This window comes from Gadus morhua, chromosome 19 (assembly GCF_902167405.1).
Source record: "Gadus morhua chromosome 19, gadMor3.0, whole genome shotgun sequence".
Taxonomy (NCBI): Eukaryota; Metazoa; Chordata; class Actinopteri; order Gadiformes; family Gadidae; genus Gadus; species Gadus morhua.
This window is the reverse complement of record NC_044066.1, coordinates 16,691,732-16,708,504: the sequence shown is the minus strand read 5'-3', so window position 1 is coordinate 16,708,504 and position 16,773 is coordinate 16,691,732. Positions and strand designations below refer to the sequence as shown.

The 16,773-nt window shown below is 50.8% G+C and overlaps 1 protein-coding gene across 4 annotated transcripts in view; it reads left to right on the top strand.

Annotated features, from left to right (window-relative positions):
- Positions 1–15,642, top strand: part of atp2b1a (ATPase plasma membrane Ca2+ transporting 1a) — a 45,892-nt gene extending 30,250 nt beyond the window's left edge. For 2 of the 4 annotated variants that reach the window (XM_030341241.1, XM_030341242.1), the window contains exons 17-21: positions 2,982–3,195; positions 4,050–4,261; positions 6,211–6,318; positions 6,814–7,002; positions 12,368–15,642. In XM_030341241.1, coding sequence (XP_030197101.1) covers positions 2,982–3,195; positions 4,050–4,261; positions 6,211–6,318; positions 6,814–7,002; positions 12,368–12,799 — 1,155 coding nt within the window. In that variant the 3' untranslated portion in view covers positions 12,800–15,642. Of the gene's footprint in view, positions 1–2,981; positions 3,196–4,049; positions 4,262–6,210; positions 6,319–6,813; positions 7,003–7,978; positions 8,187–12,367 lie in introns of all 4 variants that reach the window. The other 2 variants (XM_030341245.1, XM_030341244.1) reach the window with 2 other exon arrangements.
- Positions 15,643–16,773: the final 1,131 nt, after the last annotated feature.

Genomic DNA, 16,773 nt, shown 5'->3' with positions numbered 1-16,773 from the left:
CCGGCCTCTGAGATGAGGCAGTGTTTAGGTCTCCTTCAGGCGGTGGAGTCATGGTTAGATCTCCGGAGCCACCGGCCTCTGTAGTGCTCACGGTCCTCCCAGCAGCCCCCCCTGTGAGGTGCTGGGGGGGTGACGGTGCGGGGGGGCAGACCGAGCCGCTCGCCCCCGCTCCCCGTGGGGTTGATCTCGGCACGGACACTCCAGGCTCCCACGGAGGCGCTCGTGCGCGACTGGTACTCTCGCCATCACCTCCCCCTCCCCGCTGCCTTATATCTTCTTCCCTCCGCACATGTTGGTCCTCTCAGGAAGCCCTAATAAGGGCCTCCTGTCTGACCCCGTCGGCCGCTCTGACAGCCGCTAAATTAGAGCTCACCCAGCCAGGAAATAATTGAAAATTGGGGCTACGCTCACGAGAACAAATGGCTATTTACAGTTCACCCTACTCCCCCATATCCCCCCCCCCCCCTTTTCACCAAGTAACAAATATGGCTATAATTATGGCATAATGAGCAGGCAGAGACGAGGCACCACTGCGAGTAAAGAGGGCCAGACTCCCTCCCTCCAGTTCTCTCCCTCCTCCTCCCTTCTCCTCCTCCACCTCCCCCTCTCCACTGCTGGAGACGTTGGCCCGGCGCTGCTCTGCTTTATATAACCGCGCAGTGGAAATAGCCCAGTCTGCACCACTTGACTAAATCCTGTAATTTTAAATCCTTGAGGAGGAGAAGAGAGAGAGGGGGGGGAAAAAGAAAGAGGAAGAAAACGACGAGGACTGAAATGAAGTGCCTTCCCTTAACTGTTGTCTGAAGCCCAGTTTTGCGGTGGTCGTGATTTTTTTATGTTGTTGTTTTTGTTCCTACCTTGCGGGGAAAGTTTTCTATGTTTTTTTCTAGCGAGGGAACAATGCCACGGTGAATCAGCAGCTCGGTCGGTGAACACTTTAGCGCGCGCCGTTCCCGAGGACTGAGTGGGCTGCTGCTGCTGCTGCTGCTGAACACTCGCCCTCCTCAACAAGAGACCTGCATTCCCTGCGCATTGCAGAGCTTTATGACTATTCCATGGGAATAAAAAGCTATTCTGACCCTTTTTATACGATTCAAACTCGCTGTATGCACACTCTCTAATACTGCAGTGGCGATCAGCCTAGATCTGAACTGTTGTACTGTGGGCAGGTTGTGGCTCCGATGTGACGGAGCCGAAGACACGTCAGTGACATCTGAAGTGTCTGAACATATCGTCCATGAGGCGTTGGACGACCTACTCGAGGCCACCTAATCCGAAGCTTGATTTGCCCTTCTGCGTCGATATAGCCTCACGGGTCAAAGCGTTAGCGCTGTAGCTTACTTGCGCCTCTCCGACAGAACTACATTTACATTAATATTCAGGGCATTTAGCTGACGCTTTCATTAAAGACTTAAAATAAGTCCAATTGTCAGAAGAAAGAGAAACAATATATCGCTAAGTAAGGATGTTCATAGAACCAAGTGCCCTTCCACAACAAAGACAGCTACACATAGCTACAAACTATACGTCTCCATAGTGATGCATCGCAATCAGTTCGGGCCTTCTTGTTGTAACTAAGGATCCCGAATCCTATTCCCGTTAAAAAAATTTTTTGGACGATTCTTGATTTTTTTTTTTGCAAATCAACTTGTGACGGAGTCAATTGAGAGAGGATCATTTGTCGACGTGTCTCATCGTGTTATTGTGTCCCCTCGTGTTATTGTGTCCCCTCGTATTATTGTGTCTCATCGTATAATTGTATCTTATCGTATTATTGCATCATCGTGTTATTGGTTCTCATCGTATTACGTCGGCTGGGGAGATGATCGAAAGATGAAACTCATGGAAATGTGTGAAAGTGATGCAGGGTGATGCAGGGTGATGCAGGTTGATGCAGGGTGATGTAGGGTGATGCAGTTCATTCATATTGCAGGGCTGAAAACTGTCTCCGTGTTGGAATAGAGTCAACGTTCGAACCTCAAACTACTGGACGTGTTCCACTCATCACAGGCGCTCGGTTTCCCCCGACACCGTGAACACGACCACCTGTAGTGCCTCCTGTTGAGGAGGCTCTCTCTGAGGCTGTTCTGATAATAATAAATTGCATTTTACAGCACTTCTCTCGCACTCAAAGCGTTTAGGTTCTGACCTTCAGACCTAAGGTCACCTTCGTCCAAGTGGATTTTCTAATGTTTGACCAGTTGCATAAAACAAAACCCTTTCTCTCTACTCAACCAAAGTCGTATTTAGAGGATGAGAAACGTTTCTCTTGCCCAAAAATAAACAAAACGGTTGTGGTTGACTAACTAGATCTTTCAGTTTTCTTCTACACTGCAACAGGAAGCAGCAGCAGGCTGGTATCTAGGTTTCATTAAGTCCTTCCTGTTTGCTTGTCAACATTACTCACTGGTCTACTTTTGACGTGCGTAGACGGAGCAATGGGGTAGCAGTAGTGGTAGTCTTCAGACTGACACGTGTCCTTCTACCATCTAACATTCTTGTTCTCTCTGTCTCCACTACTCTCCACTCTCTCTTTACCACTCCTCTATTCTACTCTACCCTCTTCTACCTCTATCTCTATGTCTATATCTCTATATCTCCCTCTCCCCCCCTGCTCTCCTCCCTCCTCCCCCCTCTCCTCTGCTCTCCACCTCCCCCTCTGCTCTCCCCTCGTACTCTCTCCTCCTCCTCCCCCCTCCCCTCTCCTCTCCTTCTCTCCCCCCCCTCTCCTCTCCTCTCCTCCTCTCTCCTCCTCTCTCCCCACCTCCCCTCTCCTCTCCTCCTCTCTCCTCCTCTCTCCCCCCCTCTCCTCTCCTCTCATCCTCTCCCCCCCTCTCCTCTCCCCCCCCTCTCCTCTCCTCTCCTCTCCTCTCCTCTCTCCTCCTCTCTCCCCCCCTCTCCTCTCCTCTCATCCTCCCCCCCCCTCCTCTCCTCTCCTCTCCTCCCCCCCCCCTCCTCTCCTCTCCTCTGTCTCCCCACAGGACTCCCCGCTGAAGGCGGTGCAGATGCTGTGGGTGAACCTGATCATGGACACCTTCGCCTCGCTGGCCCTGGCCACGGAGCCCCCCAACGAGGCCCTGCTGCTCAGGAAGCCGTACGGCCGCAACAAGCCCCTGATCTCCCGCACCATGATGAAGAACATCCTGGGCCAGGGCGTGTACCAGCTCGTCATCATCTTCACCCTGCTGTTCTGCGGTACGTGGGCGGCAGCGCCCCGCCCTCGACTGGTGTTCTGTGATACCTCAGCCGCGGCTCGGATGGAAAACTAAAGGATAGTCCCACGGGGGGGGGGGGGGGGGGGGGGGACCTTACTGGCTCCTTGTAGGAACGTAGACGTTTCATCTCTTTCATCTCCCAACCGGAAAACCGTAGACTAGTGCCGGCCGCGCACGTCCCCGGCTGGCTCTGAGGCCGCCCTGAAGGGCCCGACCACCGTTTAGCTGAAGCAGAGCCCACGGAGCTGGGAAGAGCTTCTGGTCGGAGGGAGAGCAGCCTTGAGGACATGGGCAGGGGCCGACCCATCCGGTCAGATACTGTTCCCCACCAGCAGAGGGAGGGGCCGTGTTTAGTGGGGGGGGGGGGGGGGGGTCTTGAGCCGCCTGCCTCCTGGGTGAAGTCCCCTTAAGCCCTGCAGTGTTTAGTTCCAGATGTGCCAGCGCCCCTTCCTGCTGCGGCTCGTAGCCCCAGCAGCGCTCAGGGACAGGGCTAACATAGGATCAGCCGCCTCGGCTCAACCAGAACCAGGACCCTTCAGCAGGGAGGGGGCCTCGCACCTCCGTCAGCTGGGGTGGGTGGAGGCCGTCTGCTGCCTCATAGTCAGGGTGGAGGTTTTTATTCACACTCTACGCTGGTTGGTGTGTTTAAGTTGGAGACACCAGAACCTCCATTCATTCAGTCTGGTCGTTTGTTTAATAGAGGAAAGTTAAAAGCGTAAAACTTGTATTTATTATGATGGTTATGCACTTCTCTACATCATGCAAAGTTACAATTTCTGTGAATTTAAATGGTAAGTAAGAAGAGGAAAAAAACCTGTGTGTGTGTGTGTGCAGGTGAGAAGATCTTCAACATCGACAGCGGCCGTAACGCCCCCCTCCACGCCCCCCCCTCGGAGCACTACACCATCGTCTTCAACACCTTCGTCATGATGCAGCTCTTCAACGAGATCAACGCCCGCAAGATCCACGGCGAGAGGAACGTCTTCGACGGCATCTTCAGGAACCCCATCTTCTGCTCCATCGTGTTCGGCACCTTCATCATCCAGGTGCGGCCCCAGCCTTTATTCCACAGATACTCGGGTCTGTAGCATATAACCGCCGTGTCTGATTACAGTTTAATTCATTTTTCACAATTTACCGGCTCTCGTTTTGAAGAAAATCCCCGCGCCATTCGTTTCAATGGGAATCGTCACGGTCTATACTTCAACATAAGGTGGACTTTGAAATTCGTCCCAGCCTTTATACCAAAGATACTATAGGGTTTATAACATATAACCGCGTTTTCTGATTACAGTTTAATGCTTTTTTCACAATTTACCAGCTACCGTTTTGAAGGCTGAACAGACAAGAGTACTAAAGTGTGACGTCACGTTTCCATAGCAACCGATTTTCGGTTCTACACACACCAAATTTAACAAGGGGAAATCCTATGCCACACAAACCTTTTATAGAAAAGGAACAATTTTTTTGCGAATTGATTTGTGAGTTTGCTTTACCAATGATGTAAGTAATATTGAGAATAGATTGTCTTCATATAAAAAAAAAAACTAAACCGAATTAACGTTTACGAACTTTTCCTTTTAATACCCGAGGGGAATGCATGAACGCCTCGACATGTTTCGATTGGTAGTGATTTTCACCTCTTGAAATTGATTTATTTTAATTTTGAAAGAAACAACACATGGAAGCAATGGAGAACACCATCTCTCGTTCGGTTGTTTAGAACTGAAAATCCGGTTGCCAGGACAACGTGACGTTTTCACTTTAGCAATGTATTTGAGTGGAACAACTTAGCAGGTGTCCATATATATGGGGTTAATTGAACTAGTTTGAAAAGAGAAAACATATTGACTAAAAGTAATGACTGAAAGTTGACTAAAATGTAAAGACTTCTCGTAGACTAAAACTAGACTAAAACTACAAAGCAAAACAATGACTAAAATGTGACTAAATCTACTTAGCATTTTCGTCAAAAGACTAAGACTAAGACTCAATCTAAAATAGCTGACAAAATTAACACTGGTATTAGTATAGCCCTTAATCAACCTTACAGTCTCAAAGGGTGCAAAAGGACACATACTTAGGACACCCCCTGACTCAGAGGTCACCGCAACGCGCTACAACAGACAGAACAGTGAATTAGACGTGGCTGTCGTGGTTGTAGACCCTGTCTAGTCGGGGAATGAGGGCTGGGGTTCAGCCTTCAGTTCTTCCACCAGCTTCTGTTAAGAACGACCCAGATGGCGGGCTCGGACTTCTCGGACTTCTTCTCGGGGGAACGGCGCTCAGTGGCCGCGTGGGCTCGGCTGCTTTCACATCAAACCAATCACAGCCAGTGCCGGACCGGAGGCGGGGCTTCTCTAGCCGGCCCTGCTGAGCGCTTGGTTCCCACGGCGACGACCAGCGGCCGCTTCGTACGTCCACCCGTCGCTGGACGTCTAAATTAAAGGAAACGGTTCAACCGTACATGAAACGGTTCCCCGACAGCCCGGCCTCGGCGAGGAGAGAGACGACGTTCCATCGTAACTCTATTCCCAGATCTCGTTAACGCCTCGCCGAAGGCCGCAAGGGAAAGTTCAGCGTTCCCCAAACTCCTGAGTTACATCACAGCCGGCCCAGGCACTTTTACTCCACAGAGATTTACCGCCTCCCTCTCCCTCCCTCTCTCTCTCTCCCTCTCTCTCTCTCTGTCTCTGTCTCTCTGTCTCTCTGTCTCTCTCTCTGTCTCTCTCTCTGTCTCTCTCTCTGTCTCTCTCTCTGTCTCTCTCTCTGTCTCTCTCTCTGTCTCTCTCTCTGTCCCTCTCTCTCCCTCCCTCCCTCCCTCCCTCTCTTTGTTACCCCAGGAATCAGCGAGTATTACAGCATACTTTCCGTGTCCAGCTTCCTTTGTCCCGGCGTCTGACAGGTTTATGTAGCGCTTTAAGGCCGGTGATTCACTGCTTAATAAAGCGGCCCTCTCTCCTCCTCCTGTGTCTCCGCGTGTGTCTGTGTGTAGATCGTCATTGTGCAGTTCGGTGGGAAGCCGTTCAGCTGCGTGGCGCTGACCACGGACCAGTGGCTGTGGTGCACCTTCCTGGGCTTCGGCAGTCTGCTGTGGGGACAGGTGAGACCAGGCGGCCCCCTGTGGAGCCCCCGAGCTGGACTGTGGGGAAACACTGCCCCCCTGTGTTGACTTTGAGGAATTGCACCCATAGGGGTTAATATACTGTGACCTCTGAGTGCTAATATGAAACATTAACACTAAAGAGTTTAACTTGAAATAGCCTTTTTTTCATGCTCAATTTGAAAGTATCGACTCACTGCCGGCTTCGATCACTTGTTTCTCATATAATTTTTAAGTAGCCGCTTCCATTATTTTATGAAGTAATTTTGATTTGTATTTACCGCAATCAAAGCTTGAAATCGGTGAACAAAAAGAAAGTTGAGTCATTCAGTTGTTCTGCTCTTCAGGCGGGGGGCAGCCCAGCCCAGTCTAGTGTCGGCCTCCCAGTGGAAACGGCTCTGGGTTCAGACCGCAACGTCCACATCCTACCTGTAGTCGTTGAGCGAAGTGCATTAATGACATCACTCATGCCCCTCCCCTTTCCCCCCCCCCCAGGTGATCGCCACGGTCCCGACCAGCCGGTTGAAGTTCCTGAAGTCGGCCGGCCACGGGACGCAGAAGGAGGAGATCCCCGACGACGAGCTAGACGACCTGGACGACAACGACGAGATCGACCACGCGGAGCGAGAGCTGCGCCGCGGGCAGATCCTCTGGTTCCGGGGCCTCAACCGCATCCAGACGCAGGTAACGTCAGCTCCACACACCCCCATCCCCGTCGCCCTGACGACCAGCCCCGCCCCCCTCCCTCCTCCTCCTCCAAGTAGCACCGCCGCCGCCCGCAAGGGAACGGAGAGACGATTATTAGGAACTATTACGTTATCTTCAGCTGTCAATCTCTCTCTCTCTCTCTCTCTGTCTCTCTGTCTCTCTCTCTCTCTCTCTCTCGTGTTCCTTCTCTCTCTCTCTCTCTCTTTAAGGGTGGCATGTGCCCTGAACAGAGCATCTATTCTATTGGGAGCCAATGCAGGTCTTTAAGGCTGATGTCCTAGCAGGTTGGCCAGCTTGAGTGAATGAATAAAGGGACCTGGAGGCACTGCCCAGAGGGAAGGCAGGGCCTCACATGATCAGTTGATGAATGAATAAAGGGACCTGGAGGCACTGCCCAGAGGGAAGGCAGGGCCTCACATGATCAGTTGATGAATGGCACGGCGATGACCGGAAGGAGAGGGCGACTTGGGTCGGCAGAGATAAAGAAGCAGCAGAGAAGGGTGCCTTTTTAACCAGCCACGAGCCGCCTCCTCCTCCTCCTCCTCCTCCCCCCCGCCTCCTCCTCCTCCTCCTCCTCCTCCTCCCCCCGCCTCCTCCTCCTCCTCCTCCTCCTCCTCCTCCTCCTCTTTCCCCTACAGTCTCTTATTATTTTCTCTTTTACTCTCTGAATTATTAAATCAAATCTCTCTTTTTAAATTGACTATCTTTCATTCCTATGATTATACGTGTCTTGTATTGTGCTCTCTTTCTCTTTTGTTCTTTCTTTCTCATTTAATCCCCTCTCCCTCCATCATTTCCTTTGTCTTTATTCGTTGGACTGTCTCTCTCTCTCTCTCTCCTCTGGCCCTGTGTGCCCTCCGTCTCTGTGTTAACGCTCCCTCTTGGTTCTTCTCTCCTCTGGTCTGTGCTCTGTTCTCCTGGTGTGTCACCTGGCTGTCCTGGTTCTTTGCAGATGGATGTAGTGAGCGCCTTCCAGAGCGCCAGCTCCTTTCAGGGGGTGCTCAGGCGCCAGGCGTCCAACTCCAGCCAGCCGCAGCACGATGTAACCAATGTTTCTAGCCCTTCACATGTAACCTTCTCTACCACTACTACCACCACACCCAGTACCAGTACCAGTACTACCACTCCTGCCATCAACTCCGCTTCTGCCACTGTGGGGTGTGAGTGCGTGTTCTCCTCTAGTGCATGACACTACTCTTACCGTTTTTTGGACTTTGATTTCTGTGTGCGTGTGTGTTTGTGTGTGTTTTCTTGATTTACCTGTTTGTGTGTTTTTGCATCGGTGACTCTCCTCTTCACTCTACCACTAATGCTCTTGTCTTGATGTTCGTTGACACAAGTTATCTTTGGACTCCCCCTCTCTCTCTCTCTCTCTCTCTCTCTCTTCCTTCACTCTAATGTTCCCTCGTCTTCCTCTTTCCTCTTCTACTTTAAATCCAACGTCCCCAGAACGCGCCCCCCTCTTCGACCTCCATACCGCTTGGACACCTCGCTATGTGTATCTGTGTGACTCCATAACCCGATGGATTTATGTGTTTCCCAGTGGGGGGCTTCTGCGTTTGTCCTGCTTCTGCTTCTTGGTCTCCTGTGAGATATGGAGAAAAACAAGGTGGACGATGTAGTACTCTAGTTCTGTTTGCTCTGCCTTTTTATTGGACTGACAACGCCAGGTTTGTCTGCCTCTGCCTTTAGTCTGTGCTGTACTACCCCCTCTCCTCCTCCTCCTCCTCTTCTCTCCTGTCGGCTCTCATCGATGTGTGTTTTGCAGAGCTCTAGAACCTCGTAGCCGGGTAAATGGTTTGAGTATAAGCCCATGATCATGGTCCAAGAGTGTACCCCCCTTTTGAGACGACGCCCCTCTCTGTTCACGATGAAGGGACCCAGAGTGACCTTTCACCCTACAGCTGGACCAGGGCTCTTGCTGGTCCCCACGTCTCTCTCTCTCTCTCTCTCTCTCTCTCTCTCTCTCTCTCTCTCTCTCTCTCTCTCTCTCTCTCTCTCTCTCTCTCTCTCTCTCTCTCTCTCTCTCTCTCTCTCTCTCTCTCTCTCTCTCTCTCTCTCTCTCTCTCTCTCTCTCTCTCTCTCTCTCTCTCTCTCGCCCCTTCTCTCTCTCTCTCTCGCCCCTTCTCTCTCTCTCTCTCTCTCGCCCCTTCTCTCTCTCTCTCTCTCTCTCCCCTTCTCTCTCTCTCTCTCTCTCTCCCCTTCTCTCTCTCTCTCTCCCCTTCTCTCTCTCTCTCGCCCCTTCTCTCTCTCTCTCTCCCTGGTTGGGGTAATGTGCTCTTCTGAGGCGGAGATGCGTATAGCGTATCAGCGATTGCCCTTGGTAGCCTGCGCTAGTGTTCCACTATATCTGTGGTGTTGGACAGCCTCCATTTGAGATCCGCAACGATTTTAAAGAATCGCAAGATTGCATTAAGCTGAGGACACGGAGCACACTCGCTCTCCCTCTCTAATCAGGAGGCAGAGAGACTCTCACTCTGATTCTCTTTTCCCTTGCCAGGAGAGAGAGTGCGTGTGTGTGCGCGTTTGTTTTCCCCAGACACCGGAGACAGGTGGTCTGACAGAGCAGTAGCTCTCGTAATGTGCTGTGTTGTGTAGGGGTTTGTGTGGGAGTGTCCCCTTAGGGAATCCCCATCACCGCGTCTCAATGTTAAACCTGACACAACAGTTGGATCCAGCCGGGAGGGAGGAGGGCTGTGTTACAGTGTGCTGCCGGTTGTTGTTCCTAACCCTTTGTCCCTGCTAGGTTCCAGGGGGTTTCCGATCCCCAGAGGGGAACCCTGCGACCTCACATTTTCTAACGAAATTTTTAACAATTTCTTTCCAGGTTATCTCAAAAAGTCAATGATTCATGCAATCGTGTTTGTATGTTAAGTTTAAGTGTGTTTTAAGTATTTTAAATGCAATGTGAATTGCAATGTGGTGAGGCCTGTTGTTTGTCCACCTATGGTGGCCTCAATGACCAAAAGACCCCAACAGAAACCAAGACTGACTCCCAACGTGTTCCTCCTATAGATTCTGTGAAATGTGTCATGGGCTATACTCAAAGGTTTACTACTGTTGAACACCAGGTAGCGCTCGCTCTGCATGGGGCCCCTGCCTCGCTGTCCTTGTGCCGGTTTTCTCCTCACATGTTTTACCAGCTTGCAGACGCTTTGCTGCCGCAGCTCATCCCTTTATTCCCCCACAAGCTAATCCTCTCGCTCCCTCTTACTCGCTCTCCCTTCCAACTCGTTCTGTCCTTCTCACACTGTGTGTGTCCGTCTCTCTCTCTTACTGTCCTTCTCAATAGCCGCGTTTACATGGCACATCTGATCCGCATAGATTTCTATGCGGCATAGATCTGTTCCTAAAATGTGTTCCGAATGTACTGTATACATGGCAGTAACAAAAGTGTCCGTTATGTCTCTCGCGCACACCTGACACATCTCTGGACCGGCGGCGACATAACGGATGTCTTATCACTATCGGGGATTTTAAATTTGATTTTAATGAAAGCACAGCAGGAGAGAGCTTTTCTCTGCCTGCTCCTTCAATTAAGAAGGAGGAGGACAGCGCAGCAACGTCAATTTCTCGTCAGATCTTTATATTTACCCTAAGCGCCGCCGCAAACAAGAGGAATTTGGATGCGAGTCCGCAGCCAAGACTGGTGGGAGAGAGTGGTCTTACGGGAATTTGGGGACCAGGAATCCTCGAAGGTCCAATTGCGAACTACTGCAGCTGCCATCTCTCTAAGTTAAGAAGTATTTTAACGTTCAGCCTGCAAAAGTACTAGTAGTAGCCTACTCATTTACAGTTATCTCGGACGAGCACGGACACTACGATACGCGAACACGTCATTAAAAAACACCAATGTGTCCCGTCGCTTAGCAACCGGACACGCTTACCGGACTACTTTTACGGAGTGATAACAAAGACGTGAATCAGGCAATAAATCCACTTTCCTTGACAGCGGTGAAGTTCGGTGTGCTTAAAAGTACCGACGGAGCTCAGTGGACCAATTGCGAACTACTGCGGCTGCACTAAGTTAAACCCCAATCTATGCGGAATAAGTGTATACATGGCGATTAAAAACGGAATACACCACCTCTTCTATTCGGCATAGAATCTATGCCGAACAGATAATTGTATTACGAATGAGGCGTATACATGACCATTTTCTATGCCGCATAGAAATCTATGCGGCATAGATGTGTCCATGTAAACGCGGCTACTGTCTCTTTCTCTTACTGTCCTTCTCACTGTCTCTCTCACTTCCTCTGTCCTTCAGGCTGTCTCTCACTTCCTCTGTCCTTTGGTCTGTCTCTCTTTCTCTTACTCTGTCTTTCTCACTTTCTCTCTCTTATTGTATTTTTGCTTGTCTCTCTCTCTTACTGTCTTACGTGCTGTCCTCATCTGTCTCTCCTATACTTATTTACTCTGCCAATTTCTCTATCTCTCTTTCTGTCTCTATCTGTCCCTCACTGTGCGTGCGTGCGTGTGTGTGTGTGTGTGTGTGTGTGTCTGTCTCTGTCTCTGACTGTCTGTCTCTCTCTCAGTCTCTCTCTCTCTCTCTCTCTCTCTCTCTCTCTCTCTCTCTCTCTCTCTCTCTCTCTCTCTCTCTCTCTCTCTCTCTCTCTCTCTCTCTCTCTCTCTCTCTCTCTCTCTCTCTCTCTCTCTCTCTCTCTCTCTCTCTCTCTCTCTCTCTGTGTAGGTGTCTCTCTCTGTAGGTGTCTCTGTCTCTGTAGGTGTCTCTGTCTCTGTCTCTCTCTCTCTCTCTCTCTCTCTCTTTCTCTCTGTAGGTGTCTCTGTCTGTCTCTGTCTCTCTGTGTGTGTATCTCTCTCTGTCTCTCTTTGAGCATGTTCAACAACATAACCTCTTGTCTTTGGATCTGTCCTCGGTCAAAGAACTATTTTCCTTCCTGTCCCCTCTTTGCACTTTTGATTAAATTGGCCTCGACCCTAATCCAGAGTTGTTATTTGGTGAAATGCCCCTTCTAACCCTACAGTCACAGACTGCATTCTATTGGTCGGTTTCAACGCTCCCCAGGGGTCACTACTTACTTCTTCCCAAAGTATTTATTTGAAGCTCCTCACTAAACAGACCTGAGTGTTTCAACGGCAGTCCAGGGCAGTCAATGATTAACCACCAGCATCAGGACTACTCAAATGTACTACTAAGCACCGCAGCATTCCTGCATGCATGCCCCCGCCGCCCAAAGCACACGAGTCGTCCCTACTATTGACCCTATTAAACCCCTCCTGAATGCAGTGCTGCCAGCTGTTTAAGGTCCAAATGTGTGTTTCTATGGAAACGAGACTGACTCTATCTCCATTTCCCCCCCCCCCCCCCGCGGTGCAGATCCGGGTGGTGAATGCATTCCGCAGCTCCGTGTCCCTCTATGAGGGCATGGAGAAGCCCGACCCGCGATCCTCCATCCATAACTTCATGAGCCACCCCGAGTTCACCATCGAGGACTCGGAGACGCACATCCCCCTGATCGACGACACCGACGCCGAGGACGACGCGCCCACCAAGCGCAACTCGGCCAGCCCCCGCAACGCCTCGCCCGCCCCGCCCTCGCCCGGCCCCGCCCCCGGGAGCCCCGCGCCCAGCCCCGCCCCCACGCCCCCCCTCCAGGGCCCCGAGCCCCCGCCGGCCACGCCCAACCAGAACAATAACGCCGTGGAGAGCAACAACCACCTCCACGTCGGCCTGAAGCCGCCGGCCCCCACCGCCTCGCCGCTGGCCAGCCCCGGGAGCCCCCTGCACAGCCTGGAGACCTCCCTCTGAACCCCCACCGAGGGAGGGGGCCCTCACAGCCTGGAGACCTCCCTCTGATCCCCCCCCCAGGGAGGGGGCCCTCACAGCCTGGAGACCTCCCTCTGGTCCCCCCCCAGGGAGGGGGCCCTCACAGCCTGAAGGGGGCCCTCACAGCCTGGAGACCTCCCTCTGATCCCCCCCCAGGGAGGGGGCCCTCACAGCCTGGAGGGGGCCCTCACAGCCTGGAGGGGGCCCTCACAGCCTGGAGGGGGCCCTCACAGCCTGGAGACCTCCCTCTGATCCCCCCCCAGGGAGGGGGCCCTCACAGCCTGGAGGGGGCCCTCACAGCCTGGAGGGGGCCCTCACAGCCTGGAGGGGGCCCTCACAGCCTGGAGACCTCCCTCTGATCCCCCCCCCCAGGGAGGGGGCCCTCACAGCCTGGAGGGGGCCCTCACAGCCTGGAGGGGGCCCTCACAGCCTGGAGACCTCCCTCTGATCCCCTGGGGCCGGAGGGGCCACACTGCTACTACTACTACTACTACTACTACTACTACTACTACTACTACTACTACTACGACACACACACACCCCTGACACCACCTCCCTCAGTCCCTCCACACACACACACACATACACATACACACATACACACACACTCTGCTCCACGCACACCACCACTTTACCGCCCAGCTCGGGAGGAAGCTCTGACGACCGGACAGATGCACTAGCAGGGGAAGGGGAGAGGAAACGAGGAGACAAGGAGAGGAGTCAAGGAGGGGTCGCAGGCTCCTCGGGGGGTAGCAGGGGGGTCCGGGATTGGCCCGGCTGGGCTTCGGTGATACATCAGACATTGGTTCAGAGTGGAGGGTTTTGGTTGGTGTGGATGCATTTGTCTTTTTAAACATTTTTTCTCTCGCCCCCCCCACCCCCGGACTCCCCGACCTCACCCCCCCCCACCCCCGGACTCCCCGACCTCGCCCCCCCCACCAACCTTCCTCCGTGGTATAATTGTCTTTTTCTCGGTGCACGAGAGGTGTGATTACAAACTCGGATTGAAAGTGACCTGTTTTTATTATTATTATTATTATTGTTGTTGTTGTTATTCTTATTCTTCTTCTTATTATTATTGATTGAGGAGAAGAAGCTCCTCCTGGCTTGATGATCGGCTGTACGAATTTAAAAGAATCTCTACGCTTTTATCTGAATGATGTATATTTAGCTCTCTGGCCCTCGCTCATTCAAAGCCTCTGCTCCATTGGCTGTTAATATTCTGAACTATTTATGTTTTTTTTTTTTTGATAAAGCAGGTCTGTTTACAAAGTTTGTAGATACTTTTTTTCTGTTCGTGGGCAAAAAGAGCTTCCTGGCGTACGATCGAATTAAAACTGGGGACAGTTTAAAAAAACTAAAAAGAAGAGACACAAAAGATCGAATGAGACACTATTTCAGATACTGCTGTATTTTCAGGAAAAAAAAGGGTGTTTCTATGGAAACCTAACTATTTTTGCCTGCACGTTTTACTTGTTATATATTTGTAGATAAATATAAAACTCTCTAGCCAAACAGATAAACACTAAGGCTTGTGAAACAGTGGAACAGAGGTCTGCCGCAGGGGATTTCACAGGAAAAAGGGTGTTTGTAGGACAAACCGGACCTCTCTCCACTCACATTTCTATGTAAAGTTTCTGAGGAGCTCCGAGTTCTATTCACTCACTCATTCATTCAGTCATTCATGGGTTTATCGATTGCATTCAAGGGCTCTGGACACCTTGATGGTCACGTTTTGAAAGGGTATGTTCTTAAGAGTTTTTGAAAACTGCTGGTTGACCTACACATTGTCCTTCTCTTGATTTCTTTCCTCTCCTTTTTTTACATCAGTCCCTGCCAATGTACAATATTCATATTTGTTTACTCAGGCATAGAAAGGAATTAATACAACAGCAACAAAAAAAATCGACTAAGACGGAATCTTTTAACTTAACTTTTGTCTTTAGTAGGGAAATGTTGTCTCTGGTCAAATCAAATTGATTTTTTTCCCTTCATATTTCATTCAATCTTTAAGATCTCTCTTTCGAACAACTTTATGCATCCCTCTATCCCATATCTATTTTGTTGACTTTTAAAAAATAATCCCTCACCACAAAAAAATAAACAGTTTGTATCGTCCATCTTTGTCCATAAGACTCCTTCTACCACCACCATGAAAATGTTGCTGCATCTGGGTTGTTTGTAAAATATTTTTGACACCTGATGTACTGGAAACAAACAAAAAAAAAAAAGGATTTGACACGTCAACATAAACGACACATACACTGGTATCTGCACAGGGTACTTTATTTCATAGCGTCCCTTGGGGAACAAATTTTGATACACACCAGACAAATTGTACCTTTGTATTTTTATGACGACACAGTTGCTAACCTTTCCTCCTACTCGCAGAACGCGAGACTTGACACACAAAAACGCGGGACTGGGGTGGGGGGGGCTTCGGGCTCTAGAGAATTAAAACAAATGGGTGTAAATTGGTGTGATAGGAATATTCTTCTCAGGGTGCACACGTTTTGAAAGAGAACCGGCTTCTATAGAAGAGTTTGCGGTCAAAATTGTAATGCATTGTGAAACCGATTGGGGGAATTCCTTGGCCGGCACGGTGACTGCATAGCATCGCTCCTGGTATGAACCTGGAGGACGGAGGCACAAGGGAAATGTTAACCACAATAATACATAACGTTATTTTCTGGAAATGTTTTCTTTTTTTTTTGTCATGTTTTACAGATGAAATAAAGCAGCTTGATATGGCGTACAAACTGAAGGATGAGAAAAAAGCAGTATCCATACAAAGGAGTTTGTTCCGTAGCTTCTTCCTGTAACGGGAATGAATGTTTATCCATCTGTTTTCTGGATTTTTTTTTAACATTTGGAAAATAAAGTACTTCATGTCTGGTTATCTTGAGCAATTTAAATGGTTATCGTGATTGGATTTACATTTGAAACTTTGTCAAGTAATGTGTATGGTTTTTAAAAATAAAAAATGTATTTAGCCTAAATGCAGGGCCCTGCGTTTTATTCATCAGTGGCAGTTTTGGCAGGAATCCGTGAAGACGACTAAAATGTGTAAAAAATATTCATGTCCTAAGGTTAGGGTGTCCGGGCTGGCCTCCAAGGTAGGCCAATTAACAGCGGAGCTCGAAAGCATGAAGTCCCTCTTCCTGGCCTTTCAGGCTGGGACTGGTGCAGGGGAGCCAGGTGCTCTTGCTCCTCCGGCAGCCGCCTTGGAGCCGGAGGAAGATGTGCTTTCTCTGGCAGCGTCAGCTGCCGAGTACGAGCCGGATGGGTTCCTACAGGATTTAGCCTCCCGTGCCTCCGCAGCGTGCTCCCGTCCTTCGACCCGCAGCTCTACTTGTGCTTCTGAGGACAACTCAATGGGAGCCATCATTCTTATGGCCCTGGCCAGTCTGCAGCTAGACGTGCCGCAAGCGCAGCCGGCTCCGGCCAGTGCTTTCTTCAGGCGTGGCCCAGCCCCCGCCAGCTTTACCGTGCTTCCATCGGAGGAGTATCTGAGGGAGTTGCATGCATGCTGGAGGGATTCTAGAGCCCTCTCTCATGCAACATCCGACGGTCTGCCCCTGGCAGCCATGCAGGATGCACCCAAGTTTGGCTTGGACCGCATGCCAGCAGTTGAGCCGACCATAGCCGCTCTAATTGTCTCGCCTGATGAGGCTCTAAGACCGGTTGCGAGGTGTCCTCGTCCCCAGTGTCAGGTTACGGATAACCTGCTCTCCAAAGTCTATGACGCAGCGGCACGCATGGGACGCATAGGCAATTCTATGTCCCACCTGAAGCTCGCTCTGTCAGCATCCCTGCAGGAGGTTGCAGTGGATGCTCCGGCCCACGATTTCAGTGACGCTTCTCTGCAGGCGTTCGCGCTGATGTCCAGAGAGTTGGGGCGGGTGATGTCCACTCTCGTCCAGGCTCGCCACCAGGTGTGATTGGCACAGTCTCCT